Consider the following 22,415-nt stretch of genomic DNA (forward strand, 5'->3'; position numbering starts at 1 on the left):
GTTGCTAATGAATAGTAGAATATAAAGCATGCCTTGCAGATCTTTAAATGTGTTCAGTTTATTTATTAACTACGTAGGTTAAAAAAAAGATTAATTAGATGGAAATAATAATTTGTGTGCAAACTATATTGCATGCTATTTCTAACAATAACTTGCAATTATACAGCAACTTTAACTTGGTAAATGTTGCAAGGTGTTTCACACCAAAGTTCATGACAAAATGTAAAACTGAATAACAGAAGGATATCTTTTAAGAAGTCTCAATCACAATTGGATTGCCATTCTACTCCTAGTTTCTTATCTAACGCAGGGGCTCACATTTCTGGTCCAGACTTCCAAACCAGACATCTCCAAAAATGTGAAGTGTACCTGTTCTCTGAATCATTCATTATAGTGCAGGATCTGTGAGAGATGCCAAGGAATGGCCCCCTTTTAAGGCATAAGCTGTCGGAAATTTTCATTCACTCTCACACCGAAAAGTTATTTAAGTGCCTAAAACCTTTCAATGTTAGTGAATGAATGGAATAAATGGGCAGGGTGGGGAGAGGAAGCATCCAAGGGGGGAGAGGAAAGTCGTTGGTGGGTGGTGGGAGAAAGTTGTGTGGGGACATGGTTCAGTGAAGTCGCAATGGGATGATATCAGGGTTGGGGTTGGTGATCCCAGAGAAATAGGCCAGAATTTTATGTAAAAAGTTTGAGCAAGCTCCCAACCTGGAAGCACGTAAAATCGTGCAAGACATCGGATGCACCCATGTGCGACATTTTGGTCAGTAGGCGTTGCAACAATTTAAGCAATTAACTGGGATTTTACTTTGTCTGCCTTCCTTTGCTGTTGGCAGGTGGGCTGAGGGGAAAGGCAGCCTTTATATTTAAGGCTGCAATACAATCCAGAGTGGGCTGAAATTCAGGTCTCAAATAAAACTAACAAATGTATCTGGAGCCAAGGTCTAGGATTGTGCTGTCTAGAGACTTGTAGCAGTTTATTCGATGATTCTAAAAGAAACCTCAACTGCAGCTCCCTCAGAAAGTTCCGCGACGGCCGCCCACAACACATTGGAACCGCTAGCCGCATATTCCCTTTTCTCATCGTCCATCCTCTACCCACCCTCCCAGTCAGCTCTCAGCCTTTCACAAAGTGTGTTTCACGCTGGGTGGCCAACACCTCAGATGGCTTTAATTGGACACGCAGCGTAATATCACGTTGTTAACAGACTCCACACAGACAGTGACCCAAGCCGGGAATCGAACCTGGGACCCTGCGCTGTAAAGCAACAGTGCTAACCACTATGCTACCGTGCCACCCCACTATGCTGCTGTGCCAAAGATTGGAGACAATTGTGAAGAAGGATGAGGAGGGGTAGTTTACCTTAGTCAGTCATATCAGATGCAATTGTGACATTGACAAGAGCCATTTTGCTACCGTGGAAAAGTTGGAAACCTCATTGAAGAGATTTAAACATGGAGTTCAGGTAAAGATAAGCAAAAACTTGGGAGACAACAATATGTTCAAGAACGTCGGAGTGGAAAGAGAGGTAGTTTTTTTTTAAAGAGGAGAGGGGAAGATAGCAGCATATTTGCTGTAAAGAGGGACAACAGCGAGAGAGAGAGAACCGTTAACAATTTTGGATAACATGGTGGCCAGGAAGGAACGTCAGATGGCCAGCAGTTTACTCGGAATCAGGTCATAGAAGCACAGAATGGATATCATGGAGAGGTTAAGCTTAAAGAGAGCATATGGGGAGACAGGAGAAAAATGTGAGCTCAGGGGTGGAAACTGTAGGACGTTTGGCCTGGTGGGCTAGTGGGGAGAAGGTATGTGGCAAAGGCAACTGATTGGATGGGCACAATCTTAGTTATTAAGAAATTCATGAGTTCCTCACTTACTGCTGAAGGTGAAAAAAGTAAAAGGGAGTGAGGTAAAGCATATTTGCTGTTTCTTTATTTGCATTGATAATATCACCACTCAGTTTTTTTTTGGAGCCCTCTTTTTTCCTGACCATCGAAGCAGCGTGATAAATCATAGGTAATAGAGAGATCAAGTGGTGAGGTAGAGCTCTGCATCCTTAGTGTACATGTGGAATCTGACAATGTATCGTAGGTGACGTCACTGAGGAACAGCATGAAATAAGAAATCGAAGATGACAAAGAATGAAACTCTGGGGAACACAAGAGACAGTGGCGGCCATTGCAGAAGATTCCCTAGTTACAATTAGATAGTTAAGAAGATAGTTAAGTCCCAATTAGCTGGACAATGACAGGAAGATATTGGAGGATGGTGTGGCCAACCATGCTAAAATGTGCAGATAGGTGAAGACGGACAAGCTAGAGGATATTGCATCATGGTCATGGTCACACAGGATATCAGTTGTTATTTTGATGAGGGCCTTTTCAATGCTGTGGCAGAGCAGATAGCTGCTTGGAGATTCCAACATGAAGTTATGGAAAAGGTGGACAGAGACTTGGGAAGTGGCAGCATATTGAAGGACTTTGGAGGAAAGGGATATTGGGATGGGGATATAAATTGCAAGAATAGAGGGGTCTTGGACGAGGTTTTTCGTGAGGAGAGGTGTGGTGATGTCAGACTTCAAAGGACAGTACCACACGAGAAGGAATTGTTTGAATATCAGCAGCACAAATATCAGGAAGGAAGTAGAGTGATTGGCAGTTTAGTGGGAATAGGGTCAAGGAGCAAGAGGCGGGTCGCATGGGCCAGATGAATTTGGAAAGAATATGAGGGAGCATTGAAGAAAAGCTAGAGAAATTCAGCAAGTAAGAGAAGGAAGGGGCAGTTGAACAGCTCCTCACATATTTGGGGGGAGATGACAGTGAGGGGACAGGGGAGAGGGATTTCAGAACAGAGGGCTCGACAGTGGAGAAGAAAAGTCAAGGATTATCTTTACATTCCAGGCTCATCCTGGAATATGCAGCAGTTTTAGCTAGGTAGCAGGTGAAAATCCCATTAACATCCCTGATAAAGTATATCATGCCATGTGATGCTGATCAGAGTTTCAACCCCTATATCCTTAAGGGTTCAGTGACAACAATGAGCAATAAAGTATATAATTTAACAGAAATTATCCAAGTGTAGTGAAACAATTATTAAATTTAACAAATGTAGTTTTGTAAACCAAAAAAACAAAATATTCCAGATGCTGGAAGCTGGAATACTCAGCAGGTTTGACAACATCTGTTCATCAAAACCCAATTCTGTTTTCACTTGTGAAGTTAAGATCTTATTGATAATTCTGAAGTTCATACACATTGGTCAATATAAAATAGCTGCTTGTATTGTCATTGTGTCTACAAATCAGGAAAACCCATCCCTGGACAAAACTTTTCTTTTGTTTCCAACCTTACAATATAGATTATTAACATTCTTATACTTTATCTGCTGACAAAGCATCACCTACAAAGCAAAAGTTTTGGAATTTAGTTGTACACCAATATAAGGGCAGAGGGCAAATAAAATGTGGTAAAGAAGTCTGTGTGACTGTTCTGTACTGGAGCATTAGAAAGGGTGCAGATTATCACCTCCACCTTTCAATTCTGGTATCATCCAGACAAATCTTTCTCGCACCTTCTCTAGTACCTCTATCTTCTTGAGATAGCATGGGAGACCAGAACTGTAGACAGTACTCCAAGTGTGGTCTAACCAAGCTTTAATACAAGTTTAACATGTCTCTGTTTTTAAATTGTAAGGGTTCTTCCTATTTATTCCCTTATTTCCCCTTTCTTTTATTTTGCCATTATCATTTTTGATCCATGGGTGATGAATGCACGTTATTTCTAACTCAAGCAACAGAGAGGATGGGGAATTCAGAAGTTACAGGAGAAATCACTTGGTACTTTGAACAGGAGTTTCAGACTTTTGGGCACCAGAGAGATGGGGTAGGACTTGGTTCGATTGATTGGCTGGTGGCAAATGAATTGGCCAAAAGGCTTTTCTCTGCCTGGTAAAAGTTGGTGATTGGATCCTATCCTGGTGGGATGGTTCTCAAGAGACCTGAGAAAGCAGTTTAGTGCTAGACACGAAGACACGGATATGCTTTCTCTCCCTGTCCAGAAAGGCTGTGAGTGCTTTAGTTCTAGAGCTGCAGAGAACCTGAATGAATTAATCTACAGGGAAACCATTGCAGGCTGCAAACAAAGACAAGGACCTACTTTCTCTCCATGTTCTCTCCAGGAAGGCAGTGATAGTGCTGTATTTCTGAAACTACAGAGACCTGAATGAATCTACAGTAAAAGCCTTGAACTGAAAACAAAGTTTAAAGAGGAGTAAGGTGCTAAAAATCATGATCTGAAAAAAAGATTATTTTTCCCTTTTGTGTACATAGAGGGTAGGACAAGTTAAAGTGGGGAATTAGGAATTAGATAATAGTGAACCAATTGCATTTGCTGAATATTTCATTAAAGTCTTGTTATTAATAAAAAGTAATTGTGTTTACATTTAGAAACATGGAGCGAAATTCTCCGGAAACGGCGCGATGTCCACCGACTGGCACCCAAAACGGCGCCAATCAGACGGGCATCACGCCGCCCCAAAGGTGCGGAATGCTCCGCATCTTTGGGGGCCAAGCCCCAACATTGAGGGGCTAGGCCGACGCCGGAGGAATTTCCGTCCCGCCAGCTGGCGGAAACGGCCTTTGGTGCCCCGCCAGCTGGCGCGGAAATGACATCTCCGGGCGGCGCATGCGCGGGAGCGTCAGCGGCCGCTGACAGTTTCCCACGCATGCGCAGTGGAGGGAGTCTCTTCCACCTCCGCCATAGTGGAGACCGTGGCGGAGGCAGAAGGGAAAGAGTGCCCCCACGGCACAGGCCCGCCCGCGGATCGGTGGGCCCCAATCGTGGGCCAGGCCACCGTGGGGGAACCCCCCGGGCTCAGATCGCCCCGCACCCCCCCCCCAGGACCCCGGAGCTCGCCCGCGCCGCCTTGTCCCGCCGGTAAGGTAGGTGATTTAATTTACGCCGGCAGGACAGGCAATTTATCGGCGGGACTTCGGCCCATCCGGGCCGGAGAATCGAGCGGGGGGGGGCCCGCCAACCAGCGCGGCGCGATTCCCGCCCCCGCCGAATCTCCGGTGCCGGAGACTTCGGCAACCGGCGGGGGCGGGATTCACGCCAGCCCCCGGCGATTCTCCGACCCGGCGGGGGGGGTCGGAGAATGTCGCCCATGGTGACTGTAATTATTGGGCAGCCAAGGGACAAAGACTTTTCCTAAGAATTATTGATTAATTCACTTATGTTTCGGCTCTGGGACAAATGGGGCTGTGATTGACCGCGCACCACCCAGGGTGTCGTAACGCAATTCTATTGTTTCTAGTTTGCTTCTTTTCATGATTTGTGTATCTGTACCTCTACATCCCTTTGCTCCTCTAACCCATTCATACTAGTATTCAAGTAATATGTGCAAATAGTATTCTGTTCCCTGTTCACATCTGTAGTCACCTCCTTTTCTACAGGAGGGGCTCTGCAGCATGTGCTGCAAGTCATTTTGGAGGAAGACACACAGCTCCTCAGACATCACCAGGAATATCAGTCAAGGCCAGTGTAGAATCCAACTGGCTAGAAACACTCATAGGACACACAGTACGATACAAAGAAAGAGATTTATTAAGATACACTACTAAACTCCCATGCCCTGAAGGGTCACCTTGCCCGACCTGCACCCAGGCAGGGGTTTTTATACTGTGGAGCCTTTCCTGTTGATGGGGAAGCTCTGCCCCCAATTACCAGGGGTGTTCATACTCGCTATGAGTTAATGGGAACTGGATGGTGCACATTCCTTACTTCCCAGGGGTCACAACACCACCCCCCCACCCCCCACCCCCAAGTTCAGAGAAATGGCCATGTCCACTCGCTCCGTGGGATCCTTTGTCCGTTTTGCCTAGTGTTGGTGTTCAGGCGTTGAGGGGTTGGCCCAGGACGCACATACCTGATTGGTGAGTGGTGCTTCCGTACCGAGCGTCAAGGCCAGACAGGTGTGACTGGCGTTGGAGGAGTGGGCATGGATATTGATGTGGGAGTCAATGGCGCGGATCTGCGTCTTCCTGCAATTGGACATCCGCTGGGGTGGCACTGTAGCACAGTGGTTAGCACTGTTGCTTCACAGCGCCAATGGCCCGGGTTCGATTCCTGGCTTAGGTCACTGTTTATGCGAGTCTGCACATTCTCCCCATGTCTGCGTGGGTTTCCTCCGGTGCTCCAGTTTCCTCCCACGAGTCCCGAAAGACATGTTTGTTAGGCGAATTGGACATTCTCCTTCAGAGTACCCGAACAGGCGCCGGAATGTGGCGACTTGGGGCTTTTCACAGTAACTTCATTGCAGTGTTAATGTAAACCTACTTGTGACACTAATGAAGATTATTATTGTTATGTCGAGGTCCAAGTCAGGATCTGAGGAAATGGCATCAGCATCTCAACCTCCTGGCCGTTGACAGTCAGAGGGGATGCCGGTTGTAGTGGAGGTAGTGGGTGCTGATCGTAGAATCTGGGCGCCGGTGGCGGGCACTGGCAATTCTTGGGAGGCGCCACAGATGCGGTCTACATGGTGGGTATATTCCCAGCCCAATGCCTGTACAAAGCAAGATACTGGCCACGTTTTGCGTAGCACGATCCCCGGGATCCACCTGGCTCCATCGCTGAGATTCTGGATGTAGATGGCATCTCCAGGAGTGAAACTGTGGAGCGGCCTCTGATGTCCAGCGTCGGCTTCAGATTACTCTTGGACTCCAAAGACGACGGACAACCCTTCCTTTTCGATCTGCGCATAACTGCGCTCAGCATCGGTGAGCATGTGGGATGCAAATGCGATTGGTCATTCTGATCCATTGGCCATGCAGTGGGCGAGGACCGTGTTCACGCCATAAGGAGACGCATCACATGTCAATAGCAGTGGCTTGGCGGGGTCGAAGTGCGTTAGTAGTTTTGAGGACAACAGCTGCCATTTTACCACGCCGAATGCCCGCTATTGAGCCAGTGTCCAGTCCCACAGATGACCTTTTATTTTTAAGCAAGAGGTGGAGGGGACTGAGAACGGTTGCCAGGCTCGGGATTAAACTCCCGTAATAATTCACTAATCCAAGGAAAGAGCGTAGTTCTGGCTAGCTGCCGGGGACAGGGGCATGTTTTATCATCCACACCTTGGCATCTATAGGGTGCCCATTCAGGTCCACTTGGTACCCCAAATAAGTGACTTGAGGGCATGAAGACTCATTTTTCCCACCGGAGGCATACGCCTACCTGCTCAAAACGCCTGAGGACCTCGGCGACGTTCTGCCGACATTCCTGGTCGGACGACCCGGTAATGAGGGCATCGTCCCAAGTAAAGGGCCACCCTGGGCGACCCCCGCAGGATGTTCTCCATCACATGCTGGAAAATAGAATATGCCGACAAGACTCCAAATGGCAACCGGGTATACTCTAATAAACCCGTGGGTGTTCACAATGACAAATCAGCGGGAGTCCAGGTCCAGTATTAACTGTAGATCTGCATGACTCATGACCAGTTTTGTGAACGTCTGTCCTCCGCTCAGCTTTGCTTGCAGGTCCTCGATGCAGGGGATCGAGTGTTGGCCCAAAGAGGAAATGCATTCACCGTCATTTTATAGTCCTCGCAGAGATGCATGGAACTATCTGGTTTGAGTACTGGCACAATCGGGGTGGCCCAATTGGCGAACTGTATGGAGAAAATGATCCCTAAATGTTCGAGCTGGTCCAATTCGGCATCAGGTTTTGGCCGCAATGCATAGGGGACTGGGTGGGCACAGAAATAACGAGACAGTGCCTACAGGTCTCCACTGATTTCGGCCATGGCTGCTTTTATTGCACACAGTCCATCTGCAAAGACAACGGGGTATCTGCCGGGACTCCCTCGAGATGGTACGGGTTCATGCGGCATATACTTTTGGGTGTCACATGGTGCCACCAGTCCCGACCCAGCAAATTTGGTCCCCCACCACACACTACCACCAATGGTAGATTAGTGGATTGGTGCCCATAAGTCACCGGTACCTCGGCGGTGCCCTCAATGGCCAACGGCTCTCTGGTGTACGTGGCCAACCTTGCCTCGGTGTCACGGAGAATCAATGTGTGGAAGCTGGTGGGGATGCCAAAAATGTGCGGCAGCTGATCACAGACACAGCTGCTCCAGTATCCAGCTCCATGTCGATGGGGGTGCTCATTTACCAAAAGGGACATTCAAATTGGGGTGACACAGGGTGCCACAACACTGTGGATTTGTTGGTGGTGTCCTCCTTGTGGTCATCGACATAGTAAGCCTTGTCACAAGGGGAGAAAAACCATCTGCGGGCGGGCGGGCTAGTCATCGTATTGGCCGCTGGGTCTGGGGGCGTCTGTCAGGGTACCCCTTCCCCGCTGATTTGACCCTGCGCTCCACGGTTGCTCTGTGACAGTGGTCGTCAACATTTGGGCAGGCACCCCATTGCTGGGTCTCCCGGTCCTCCTCCTGGGATGGATCTTGGCAGCGACTTTTGGAGCACCCCGATTCAACACCGCCATCCCTTGAAGCTCCTGGACTCTGAGCTCTGCGCTCTCACAGGAGACGGCAATTTCAATTGCCCGCTGCAAAGTCAGCTAGGTTTCGGTGAGCAACTCCCTTTGTGTGGCGAAATTCCGGAAACTGCAGACAAAATGGTCGCAAAGAGATTAGCTATGGGTAGACCAACTTCCTTAAACAAGCCAATAACATCGTTGTTTGATTCATCTTGGGCTCGGGTGGCCATGTGGAAGCGGAATCGGTGAACAACGAGTGGCGGTTTTGCACTTGTGGCTTTCTACCAAGGCTACCAAAGCTGCAAAAGACTTGGGAGTCAGATGCATCTGGATGTGTTAAACATTTGATAAGTGCATTCGTTGGCCCGGCAACCACTGTTAGTATGGTTATGGTCTGCTGTTCATCTCCAATTATACCGTTGGTTCGAAAAAAATATTGCATACACTCTATATATTGAGCCCAATCATCGTTACTCACATCAAAGGTCTCCAGCTTTCCTCTATGAGGTATCTCGGTCGGTTGAGGTAAGGCCTCCTGCGGCCTAGACAATGTGGCCCGAGAGTGGAACATGCAGTGCCGGCAATAACTCCACTTTAGCCTCGTCGCCAGTGTAGAATTCGATGGGCGAGAAACACTCAGATGACACTCAGTAAGAACAAAGAGACTTATTAAGATATAACACTAAACTCCCACTCCACAAAGCTGCCCGACCTGCACCCAGGTCAGGGTTTTTATACTGTGGAACCTTCCCTGTTCGGGGGAAGTTCCACCCCCAATTACAGGGGGAGTTATGAGTTAATGGGAACCAGATGGTGCACACTCTCTTCCTTCCCAGGGGGTCATAACAGACTGTATACAATTTCCTCCTGTGATGCTTCTCTATTTTGAGCCTGCTGTCTTTGGTTCTTTCTTTATTCTTCCTCCACCATCACAAAAAGAAGTACAGCCACAAAATGAGTCATTTTCCTAATTTTTCCTCCCAAAAAGTAGCTTGTGTCGTGACTTCCTACAACAGCAAGAGACGATGGTGGTTACAATTCTCCCCTAGTCAGCTGTGAGTTACTTGCTTCAGGTAATTACGAGTATCTGTGTGTTTCAAAATCTAGATCCAATGTCAAGTAACCCCACAAACAAGTGCAATTGGAGGATATTCATATTTGAGATCCAGGGACATGGTGAGTTTTGTAAGTGGAGATTTATTCAGGGTTTTATGTACAGACATGAAAGATAGAGGATGCTTGGATGATTTTAATTTTTGCATGCAACTCACTTAAAATTCCACAGTCTTGTAAGTTGTATGCCATTTGTTTATGTCTAGCTTGTACATCTCAGGGCATCAAGGCAAAGAAAACTACAGACCTACATATATTTCAATATAGTACTGGAAACTTTGGATACAATGATACAAGGAGTTTAAATATTTTTTGAGCCTTCTTTGCCTTTCCTTTTCTTTTCTACACCTCCAGTTTCCCACCAAAGGCAATTTCTGAGTGCATCCTGAGTGCTTGCACAGTCTGAAAATCTGAAAGGCAGAAATAAAGCAAAATCTTTGTAACTAACTGAACATTAATCTCAAGGTACATGTTAACAAGGTTGACAAATAAGGCATTTGTGTTCCAGTTCTGTGCAAATCACAGCATTCCCTGACAACTTGTAATTATTTACAGTAAGTTCACATTCCCTTTTTAACTGAAGTAGGAATTCATCAGAGTGCATTTTATCATGCAGTAGATTAAATCCTTATAAACAGAAGTTTACGTGCACTGCTCTGAGCCCTACTACTTGCTCCAAAACATTGTACGTTCTAGCATTACATTTCATACACTAACACCCTTACTGCAGCTTTATTAACAACATTCTTTAAACCAAAATCAGAAAAATTGCAAATGCTGGAAACCAGAGATAAAAATAGAAAATACTGACAATATCCATCAAAACTCTGGATCCAGGAATTGTGCGCTTAGATTGGAAAATTGCAAATGGTGCATTGTTATTTAAGAAGGGATAGAGAAAAAAACCAAATATCTACACACCTATCAATTTAACATTTATTGTGTGGAACAGCTGGCAGAATACATTTAGGGCTCTTTTTGAGATTTTGTGGGCTACATTTTGTATTTTCTACAGGCTATTTTCTTTCACAGGCTCCTTGAAGGCAGAGCAAGCCTAAGTTAGACACCAGACTGTTCTCAAATCACGAATATGCAAACTCGATCCATCTCTCCACTAAAGGATACTGAAGAGACTTGGTGTTGGGCAGGCTGCCATGAATCCAACAAAAATTAAACAGTTTTCCTTCATTCACCCCTCCACACTCACCATCACACAATTTTATTCTTCTTCTACCCCAGATTTCTCTACTTTAATCTTTACTCACAAAATAAATTACTGGACAAATATGAAAGAAGAAAAAAGTAATTGGAAAGAATTTAACTTTTATTTTGTTTGGTTACTGGTGTTCCAGCAGTAATTTGCAAAATTGAAAGCCAGGACCAGGAGGAAGGTTGTATAAGAAGTATAAGAGATTACAATTTTTTATTTTAAAGTTGGGAAGCCGTATGCACAAATAAAACAAGATCCAAGTATGAAAGTGAGCAACATTGCCAGTTGTCCACACCCCCTGTCTCTCTCTTCTCTCTCTCTCACACCCTGAGAGGTCGCTTCCTCCCTGCAATCCACTTTGGGAGGAAAAGAAAGCAGAATATTTTTGGAACTGTGAGAGACAGGAAAGTATGTGCTGAGGGACTTTGGTGTCTTTGTGCATGAATCACAGAAATTTAATATGTAGGTACAGCAAGAAATTAGGGAGGCAAATTGTGGGAGTATTTGTTACAAAGGAATTGGAGTTCAAGAGGAAGGCAGTTTGACTACAAATGTACAGGGCCCTGGTGAGGCTACACCTAGTTTACTCTGTAGTTTTGGGTTCTTAAGGACAGACATACTTTTCCTAGAAGAAATGCAACAAAGGTTCACTAGACTGGTTCCTGGGATTGTCTTTGTAGGAGAAATAGATTGGGTTAGGCCTATTTTCCCAGAGTTTAGAAGAATTACAGTGATCTAATTGAAACATATAGGGCAGGATTCTCTCAGCCCGGGGCCGCCCCGACACCGGGACGCGCTTCTCCGCAGGCGGAGACCCGGGGGGGGCGGAGCCCCCGCTGTGGTCTGGCCCGCGATCGGGGCCCACCGATCTGCGGGCTGGCCTCTGTAGCCGCTTAAAATGGCTAACTCCCAATTAGGCCAAACCCCGATTTAAAATGGCGAACGGAAGAGGTGATGGGAAAATCAGCCAACAGGACTCAAACAGACAGCTGCAGGCAAAACTGTGTATTCGCCGCTGGGGAGGCCAGACAGAATCAATAACTGCAGCCATCAACACAACAACACACCAGCCATCTGCATAGCAAGTAGCAATCCCGGGAACAATATGCTACAAATTGGAAACACAAAGCCAACCCAGACTTTTCGGCGCCAGCAGGAGCTTACACAAAGAGAGGTGAATGGCCATCCCTCGATCAAGGAATCGCTCCAGCATTGGAGAATATCGAACCAAGTGATTGGGACCAAGTCCAATCACTTGGAACCAGGTACAAGGTCCGCCCCGAGAGGCAGGAAGCCCCTGGGGACCATAAGAATAGGGGCCAAGTTCAAATCAACCCTTCTTCTCCTCTCCGCACACTTCGAGACCATTCTGCAAGTTTTACTCCAACGATCGCTACCAGATAGACACTCCTGACTATCGACCTGTACCAGCTTTTGAATCCCGCAGGCTCAGAACACATTCGAAAGGCCATTCATTTCCCTGACCTGGTGGGCCATTTCCAAAGTTTTTAAAAATATATATTTTATTAAAGTTTTTCGATCAAAAAGAATTTTCAATTTTTACAACTTTGTAACAGAATGTACATTGACCGTTATTTAAACAATATATTAACTAACAACAAGTGCAGAAAAAGAAATAATAACATTGAAAAAATAAATATAATTATAAACAACTAACATGGAAAAGAACAACAAAAAAAAACCCCAAGGACCCACATGTACCCTCTCCCCTCCGCCCCCCCCCCCCCCCCCCCAGGTCGCTGCTGCTGTCTTTCCTGTTTTCCCTTATCGCTCTGCGAGATAGTCAAGGAACGGTTGCCACTGCCTGGTGAACCCCTGAGCCGAACCTCTTGGTGCGTACTTTATTCGCTCCAATTTTATAAACCCTGCCATGTCGTTTATCCAGGCCTCCACGCCCGGGGGTTTAGCTTCTTTCCACATAAGTAGAATCCTTCGCCGGGCTACTAGGGATGCAAAGGCCAAAACATCAGCCTCTCTCGCCTCCTGCACTCCCGGCTGTTCTGCAACCCCAAATATAGCCAACCCCCAGCTTGGTTCGACCCAGACCCCCACCACCTTTGAGATCACTCTTGCCACACCCACCCAGAACCCATGCAATACCGGACATGACCAAAACATGTGGGTGTGGTTTGCCGGGCTTCCCGCACACCTCCCGCACCTATTCTCCACTCCAAAAAATCTACTCAGCCTTGCTCCCGTCATATGCGCCCTGTGCAGAACCTTGAATTGGATCAGGCTGAGCCTGGCACACGAGGACGAGGAATTTACCCTACTTAGGGCATCTGCCCACAGCCCCTCTTCAATCTCTTCCCCCAGCTCCTCCTCCCATTTACCCTTTAGCTCCTCTACCATCGTCTCCCCCTCGTCTCTCATCTCCCTGTATATATCGGACACTTTACCATCACCGACCCATGCCCCCGAGATCACTCTGTCCTGGAACCCCTGCGCCGGGAGCTGCGGAAATTCCCTCACCTGTTGCCTTGCAAATGCCCTCACTTGCATATATCGGAAGGCATTCCCAGGTGGCAACTCGTATTTTTCTACCAGTGCTCCCAGACTCGCGAACGTCCCGTCCAAGAACAAGTCCTTCAATTTCACAATTCCTGCTCGTTGCCAAGATTGGAATCCCCCATCTATCCTTCCCGGGACGAACCTGTGGTTGTTCCTTATCGGGGACCACACCGTGGCACCCGTCACCCCCCTATGTCGTCTCCACTGCCCCCAAATCTTCAAAGTCGCCACCACCACTGGGTTTGTGGTGTATTTTTTCGGGGAAAACGGTAACGTCGCCGTCGCCAGTGCTTTTAAACTTGTTCCCCTACAGGACGCCATCTCCAGCCTTTTCCACGCCGTTCCTTCTTCTTCCCTCATCCACTTACATATCATAGACACGTTGGCGGCCCAATAGTAATCACTCAGGCTCGGCAGCGCCAGTCCCCCTCTGTCCCTCCTACACTGCAGGAACCCACTCTTTACCCTTGGGGTCTTTCCAGCCCACACAAAGCTCATAATACTCCTATCCACTTTCTTGAAGAAGGCCTTTGTAATCAGTATGGGGAGGCACTGAAACACGAAAAGAAACCTCGGGAGGACCACCATTTTGACCGCCTGTACCCTACCCGCCAATGACAGGGGCACCATGTCCCACCTTTTAAAGTCCTCCTCCATCTGCTCTACCTGTCGTGTCAAGTTAAGTTTATGCAAGGTTCCCCAGTTCCTAGCCACCTGGATCCCTAGATATCGAAAGTCCCTTGCTACTCTCCTCAGCGGCAGATTGTCTATTCCCCTGCCCTGTTCCCCGGGGTGCATCACAAATAGCTCACTCTTTCCCATGTTCAATTTGTATCCCGAGAACTCTCCAAACTCCCTGAGTGTCTGCATTATCCCAGGCATCCCCTCCACTGGGTCCGCCACATATAGCAGCAGATCATCCGCATATAATGACACCCGATGTTCCTCTCCTCCTCTAAGCACCCCTCTCCACTTCTTAGAGCCCCTCAGCGCTATGGCCAATGGCTCGATTGCCAACGCAAACAGTAACGGGGACAAGGGACACCCCTGTCTTGTGCCCCTATGTAATTGTGCCTCTATCGAATGCCTTCTCTGCATCCATCGCCGCCACTATCTCCGCCTCCCCCTCCGGTGGGGGCATCATCATTACCCCCAGCAACCTTCGTATGTTGGCATTCAATTGCCTCCCTTTAACAAACCCTGTCTGGTCGTCATGTACCACCCCTGGGACACAGTCCTCTATCCTAGTCGCCATCACCTTGGCCAGTAACTTGGCGTCTACATTTAGGAGGGAGATGGGCCTGTATGACCCGCACTGCAGCGGGTCTTTGTCTCGTTTCAGGATCAACGATATCGTCGCCTCCGACATCGTCGGGGGTAGTGTCCCCCTTTCCTTAGCCTCATTGAAGGTTCTTGCCAGGAGTGGGGCCAGTAGGTCCACATATTTCCTGTAAAATTCCACCGGGAAACCATCTGGTCCCGGGGCCTTTCCTGCCTGCATGTTCCCGATTCCTTTTACCACCTCCTCCACCTCAATCTGCGCTCCCAGACCTGTCACCTCCTGCTCCTCAACCCTCGGGAACTCCAACTGGTCCAAGAAGTGCATCATTCCCTCTTTCCCCTCCGGGGGTTGGTACTTATACAGCCTCTCATAGAATGACTTAAACACCCCGTTCACCCTCTCCGCCCTCTGTTCCATCCTTCCCTCCCCGTCCCTAATTCCTCCGATCTCTCTTGCCGCCCCCCTCTTCCTAGGTTGTTGGGCCAGCAGTCGGCTCGCCTTTTCCCCATACTCGTATTGTATTCCCTGTGCCTTCCTCCACTGCGTCTCCGCCTTACCCGTGGTCAGCAGGTCAAACTCCGTCTGTAGTCTCCGTCTTTCCCTGTATAACCCTTCATCCGGGGCCTCCGCATATTGCTTATCCACCCTCAGAATCTCCCCGATCAGTCTCTCCCTTTCTTTACCCTCTTCTTTCCCCTTGTGGGCTCTTATGGAAATCAGCTCCCCCCTAACCACCGCTTTCAGCGCCTCCCATACTACTCCCACCTGGACCTCTCCATCATCGTTGACCTCTAGGTACCTTTCAATACATCCCCTCACCCTTCCACATACCCCCTCATCTGCCAACAGTCCCATGTCTAATCTCCAAAGTGGGCGCTGCTCCTTCTCCTCTCCTAGATCCAGATCCACCCAGTGTGGGGCGTGATCTGAAACGGCTATAGCCGAATATTCCGTTCCTGCCACTTTCGGGATCAGCGCCCTTCCCAGGACAAAAAAGTCTATCCGGGAGTATAGTTTATGGACGTGGGAGAAGAAGGAAAACTCCTTACTCCTCGGTCTAGCAAATCTCCAGGGATCTACTCCTCCCATCTGCTCCATAAACCCCTTAAGCACCTTGGTCGCTTCAGGCCTCCTCCCGGTCTTAGATCTGGACCGGTCCAGCCCTGGGTCCAGCACCGTGTTGAAGTCCCCCCCCAATACCAAATTTCCCATCTCTAGGTCCGGGATGCCCCCCAACATACGCTTCATTATACCCGCGTCATCCCAGTTCGGGGCATATACGTTCACCAGCACCACCGCCTCACCTTGCAATCTGCCACTCACCATCACGTACCTGCCCCCACTGTCCGCCACTATTGTCTTAGCCTCGAACAGTACCCGTTTCCCCACCAGTATTGCCACCCCTCTATTATTCGCATCTAATCCCGAGTGGAAAATCTGTCCCACCCATCCTTTCCTTAATCTGACCTGATCCGCCACTTTCAGGTGCGTCTCTTGAAGCATAACCACATCCGCCTTCAGCCTCTTTAGGTGCGCAAATACCCTTGCCCTCTTAATCGGCCCGTTCAACCCTCTCACGATCCACGTGATCAACCGGGTTGGGGGGCCCTTTAACCCCCCATCGTCGACTAGCCATCCCTTTTTTAAACCAGCTCCTCACCCGGGTCCCACGCACTCGTTTGTCCCCCAGACGGCGCCAACCCGTCCCGACCATCCCATCCCATATCAGCTCCCCCTTACCCTCAGCAGCAGCAACCCAGTTACCCCCTCCCCCCCCCCCCCCCCCCCGCTAGATTCCCTTCTAGCTTGATTGCTCCCCCCATATTACTTCCGGGAGTCAGCAAACTCTGGCTGACCTCGGCTTCCCCTGTTTACCCTTGGCCTCCCTGCGTGTGGGGCCCCCTTCCTTCCTGCGCCCACTTTTCCCGCCACAATTTCCGTAGCGCGGGAGAAATGCCCGTGCTTCTCTCTCGGCCCCGCCCCTAATGGCGCAGTTCCCTCTCCCCTTCCCCACCGGCACCCACATTTCTTCGTGTCCCCCCCCCTCTGGGGGTGGGGGGAGAAAAAATTCTCCCGTCCAACATTTTTACAGATAAGCCCTCCCCCTCTCCCCCCTTTACAATTCCTTGCCACCACCTCGCTACTTCTTTCCAAACATCCATTCCTCAAATCTAGTCCAACTTCTCTTCTTGAATAAATGCCCACGCCTCCTCCGCCGTCTCGAAGTAGTGTTTGCCCTGGTGTGTAACCCACAGTCTTGCCGGCTGCAACATTCCAAATTTCACTTTTTTCCTGTGGAGCACCGCCTTGGCCCGATTGAAACTCGCCCACCTCCGCACTCCAATCTTGATACACGCGGATCACCGCGTTCTCCCACCTGCTACTCCGTGTCTTCTTAGCCCATCTCAGGACCATCTCTCTGTCTTTGTAGCGGTGGAACCTCACCACTATTGCTCGAGGTATTTCCCCTGCCTTCGGTCTTCTCACTAGGACCCGGTATGCTCCCTCCACTTCCAGGGGGCCCGTCGGGGCCTCAGCTCCCATTAAAGTATGGAGCATCGTACTCATATACGCCCCAATATCCGCTCCCTCTGACCCTTCGGGAAGAACCAGAATCCTTAAATTCTTCCTCCTCGAGCTATTTTCCAGGGCTTCCAGCCTTTCTATGCACCTCTTATGCAGTGCCTCGTGCGTCTCCGTCTTCACCACCAAGCCCTGTATCTCGTCTTCATTCTCGGCTGCCTTTGCCTTCACTCCACGGAGCTCCATCTCCTGGGTCTTTTGTGTCTCCTTCAATCCCTCAATCGCCAGCAACATCGGCGTCAGCACCTCCTTCTTGAGCTCCTCCACACAACGCCGGAGGAACTCCTGCTGTTCCGGGCCCCATACCATCTGGGCTCCCTCAGCCGCCATCTTGCTTCTCCCTTCTCTTCTCTGCCGCTGCTCCAGAGGATCCTCCGCAATCTGGCCACTACTATCGCTTCTTTCCATTCACACCCGGGGAGACTCCTTCCTTTATTGCCTCACACTGAGTTTGGTCGTGAAAAATTTCCGTTGGGGCTCCCGATAAGAGCCCAAAAGTCCGTTAAAACGGGAGGTGCCGAAACGTGCGACTCAGCTGGTCATCGCCGCAACCGGAAGTCTCCGGCTATTTCCAAAGTTAAGTATTGGCCTGTTAGTTGTAGGAAGTAGCTTAGAGGTAGAATTAATGTATAAGTATTGATTGCTATATATAATAAATGAGCGTTGATTTAACTCTTACTAAGCGGTGTGTTGGATTATTAATCATTACTCGGACTTGAACCACGTGGCGGTATCAGAAAGATACCTGGCGACTCAAGAGCAAAGGTGACAGAATTAGAGCAAATAAACTAAGGCTAAAACGAGCAACACCTCTCAGGCTGGGGGCCTCCTTTCTTCCACGCCGGCCCCTTTAGCCCTATGTCATGTTGCGTCGGAGAAGAGAGCCACTGCGCATGCGCTCGTTGGCGCCGATGCCACTGCGTATGCGTGGACCCCGTGGCGCCCAGTTGACGCCGGAATCAGCAACTGGAGCGGCGTGGGCCGTTCCAGTGCTGTGCTGGCCCCTGTATGAGCCAGAATTGCTGATACTGAGGCCGTGTTGACGCCGTTGAGAAACGCAACGGCGTTTCCGATGGCTTCAACACTTAGCCTCAGGATCAGAGAATCATGTCCATAAAGTTCTTAGGGGACTTGACAGAATAAATGCAGAGAAAATGTCCGGCTGCACATTCTAGAATATTGTACATAGTCTCAGAATCAGTCAGCCATTTAGGATTAGGAGAAATCTTTCCACCCAAATGGTTTTGGATCTTTTGAAACCTCAACTTCAGAGATCTGTGGATGCTCAGTCACTGTATATTCAAGGCAGCAGTTGATAGATTTTTGTGTACCAAGGGCTGCACGGTGGCACAGTGGTTAGCGGTGCTGCCTCAAAGTGCCAGGGACCCAGGTTCAATTCCGACCTCGGGTGACTGTCTCTGTGGAGTGTACATTCTCCCGTGTCTGCGTGGGTTTCCTCCGGGTGCTCCGGTTTCCTCTCACATTCCAAAGATGTGTAGGTTAGGTGGACTGGCCATGCTAAGTTGCCCCTTAGTATCCAAGAATGTGTAGGTTAGGCTAAAGGGTTATAGGAATAGGGTGGGGAAGGCGGCTTGGGTGGGTGTTCTTTCACAGGGTCAGTACAGACTTAATGGGACGAATAACCTCCTTCTGCACTGTAGGGATTCTATGATTCCAAGAGGATTAAGGGAGAGGAGTACAGTGCAGGAAGATGGAGTTGACAAAGAATGGCATATCAGGCTTTCAGAGCCAAATAGCCTAATCGAGTTACTATTTCTTAAGATCTTTGTGCAGTCATTTTCAAACTCAGGGTCACGACCGCTGGGTGGGTTGCCGGCAGGTGTCAGGAGGGTCACGCGGCAATCGGTCGCAGCGTTCTCAATCGTGGGAAGAAGTCCCAACGGCGGCGACCAGCTTTTAAAAATGCCAGCCAGGACTGGCTTTCAAGAATGCCGGTCGTCCCGCGTATGCATGCGCCCTCAGCCTGATGTAGCACTGTGCAGGACCAGAGCCCAGAAGGGAAAGCCGCCTTCTCCACACCTCAGCACCCAGTCCCAGGAACAGATTTTTTTTTTTTTTTAAATAAATCGATGGAGTCTTCCTGCCAGACGTGGCAGCAGAGAGCAGGTCATGTGCCTGGTACACTGACGTCACATGCTCTGGGCGCGAAATTACTCAGGAGAACTTCCTCCATTTTGTAGCTGCCAGCAAGCACGCAACAGGACTGTGTGAAGAACTGAAGATGGATCTTCTTGGACTAAGGAAGGCCAGAGACAAAAACAGGTCAGGATCGCACAAATGAATCTGCTGGAAACAGCTTCGCAGGAGAGCCCACGGCAGGACAAAGCAGTGCTGGTTTGAGCTCCAGGACCTCTGATGAACAACCCATACGGGAATGATAATGCAAGTGAGATCACGAGGACCAAGCCGGCTAACCTGTTTCATTAAAGGTAAGCAAAAATGGTGGATCACAAAGTTCAGGCAGCGTGGGCCGCAAAGGTCGGCCAGTTAGTAAAAATGGCTCCCGGAAAAAAAGTTTGAAAAACACTCAGTGAATTTGGACAAATTGCAGCTCACTGCCTCTATCCTGACACAGATTCGAAAGTATACAGGCCCGAATCCAAATTTTCTGTATGGCTCAGAACTCTCACTTATCTCATTATTTTGAGCCAGTGGAAAAGCACAGCAAGTTTGCTGAGATCGTACCAATTGAATACCAATCTGTTGAATTCAGTAAAAAGTACAGTGAAAATTTTTCAATTATTTATAAAATCAGCTTTAAGAGTGGAGCATTTCGAAGGCTGAATTGTTCTAGCTCAGCAATAGGAGGTGACATTAAACAAAGCACAGCACTGAAATATTGTATCTCAGTACCAAAACCTCAGAAATTATGATTATAATCCACACATAACAATCATGTGCACATTTCTAAGCAATTAGTAGATTAATAAAATAGGGTGGGAGATTTCTTTGATAAATAATACTTAAGAACAAGATTTTATCTCCAATTTCCTTTCACAATACTGTGGGCAGTAACGTCCGTGGAGTGGCAAAGTCGGATTGCCACTCTACTCTTACTTACTTATCCTGACATGCAGCGCACCTTTCTTGCCTGAACTTCCAGCTTGGGTCAGGGTGCATTGAGTTCCCGAGGCTCCCAGTTGGGTCGAAGGTAAGGAAGGCATGCCCCTTCTCTACAGCACTAGCTGTTGTAAAGCAGGCAAGTTTAACTTTGAGAAGTCAGGATGCAAGGTAAGTGGGAAAGACCTTGTTACACTGAAAAAGGGATGGGGGGGGGGGCAGATTTGTAAATAAATGACAATCACCTACTGTAAAATATGTGATCTAATAAAGTATCCTAAAACAAAAAGGGAGGTTGGGGAGAGGGGGAGGGGGTTGCCAATGGAGAGCTCTTGTATATTGTACAGTGTATAAAATGAAAAACTTCAATAAAAACATTTTCAAGAAGAAAAAGTGGAAGGACTGTGGGGGGGGGGGAAAGAGAGGAGAGAATAGGGTAGGTTGGGTGAGGTAGGGTGGGTTTTGAGGTCAGGTAGTCAGTGGGGAAGGGGTTAGGTGGGCAGTGGGGGGTGTTAACAGGGGGGGGGGGGGCAGTGAGTCAATTGTTGGGGCAGTAGTCAGAGGGGCCAGATGGTAGTCAGGAAGAGTCATGTTGAGGGTTGGTGTGGTGGAGGTAGTCATGTGGATGGATCAGTACTATAGTTACCCAGAAGTTAGAAGTGTTTTTAATTCTTCAACCTTTTACTTTTGCTGTAAGAAATCAGAGTTCACTTCCAGTGCACACAAATGCCCAATGGAAGTTTGAACTTCCCAGATAATTGCCATGCAATCTTTATGTGGGGACTTCCAGGGCATTGGGTGTCCCAATGCATTGTTGGGGTACCCACAGATGCCCTGGAGTTTGGAAATTACAGGCCCTTGTCACTAAACTCCAAACTGAATTTAATTTAAACTAGATGATATTGAGTTAAAAATATAGTAAAGTTCCTGCAGAACTGCTTATGGCAAGTCACTTGACATTAACTGTTTTTGTTGCTTTGTTCTTGGTGGTGCTTCACCTGTTTGATTGCACCACTCTCTTTCGCCTTCTTTCTGTCCCTTTCTTTGCATTTTAATTTGTGTTTTATTTCAGCAGCCTGTGTTTTTGACATCTACCTACCGCAAATGAAAATTTTACTCCATTCCAACCCCTGCAGTTTAATAATAGGAACAGCAATTTTCTGCCACAAAGTTGGAATGTGGTTATGGTTCCAAAGTAAATGTGGTGAAGAGCATGTGGATGTGGGCCATGGTGAGATGGGAAGCAGGAGCCTCAGATGCGAATGAGTGCAGTTACAATCGAGACTTGGGTGAAGTCTTGATGACAGACAAAAGTAACAGCAACAGGGAGCAGCCAGGATAAGTTGAGGGACAGTGGTACTGCCAAATATGGGAATAAGTAAGAAATGGATTGGGTAACACAGGGGATAGGAACATGGAGGAGAAATACTATAGTGGAATAACCAGATGAGCTGAGAAAGTAAAGAAAGGGCATCAAAGATGAGGAATAAAGAAACAAGTCCATGTTTAACAGTGCCCCATTTAACGTCATTTTAATTTAATGTTAGGTAAGCTCATGAGGCCCGTAATCTTGCTGAGCACAGCAAGATTAGTTTTAGTGTAGTTTCCCACGTGACCCAATTGGTGCCATTTTGGAGTGGCCTCTACCCTTCCCTGACCTCTGATATGTGACCTATTTTCCCTCCTCAACCCCTGAGTTGAGGCCTCTTCCTGTGCCTGAAGCACCCTTTCTCTGAAGTTCCTGCTCTGACTCACCCTCTCATTACTCCCCTCTCATGAACCTGCATTCCCGCTCAAGATCTCAATTGGATCTGACACCGGATCTCTTGGGTTGTGAAAGTGGAAGCCCTGATGATGCCGAAGTGCTGAGCTGGGGCTGCAATAATCCAAGCATTTTTAATGACTTGAAGCTGTTCCTGCTGCTCATCTTCAGGGCCTTCGCTCATAGCCGAGGTTCAAAAGGACACTGAACATATTAACAAAAAATGGTAATAACATTTAGGGGCGACATGGGACACTGTATTAGCACTGCTGCCTCACAGCTCCAGGGATCTGGGTTCAATTCCAGCCTCTGATGACTGTCGATGTGAAGTTTGCACTTTC

General features: G+C 48.3%; 1 protein-coding gene across 9 annotated transcripts in view; it reads right to left on the reverse strand.

Moving 5' to 3' along the window:
• Positions 1 to 22,415, reverse strand: part of rfx3 (regulatory factor X, 3 (influences HLA class II expression)) — a 667,766-nt gene that overhangs the window by 579,400 nt on the left and 65,951 nt on the right. For 5 of the 9 annotated variants that reach the window (XM_072516895.1, XM_072516901.1, XM_072516894.1 and 2 more), the window contains exon 2: positions 9,783 to 10,034. The exons of the other annotated variants lie outside the window; for them this stretch is intronic. In XM_072516895.1, coding sequence (XP_072372996.1) covers positions 9,783 to 9,816 — 34 coding nt within the window. In that variant the 5' untranslated portion in view covers positions 9,817 to 10,034. The remainder of the gene's footprint in view (positions 1 to 9,782; positions 10,035 to 22,415) is intronic. 9 annotated transcript variants of the gene reach the window in all.

This window comes from Scyliorhinus torazame, chromosome 9, assembly GCF_047496885.1.
Source record: "Scyliorhinus torazame isolate Kashiwa2021f chromosome 9, sScyTor2.1, whole genome shotgun sequence".
Classification (NCBI taxonomy): Eukaryota; Metazoa; Chordata; class Chondrichthyes; order Carcharhiniformes; family Scyliorhinidae; genus Scyliorhinus; species Scyliorhinus torazame.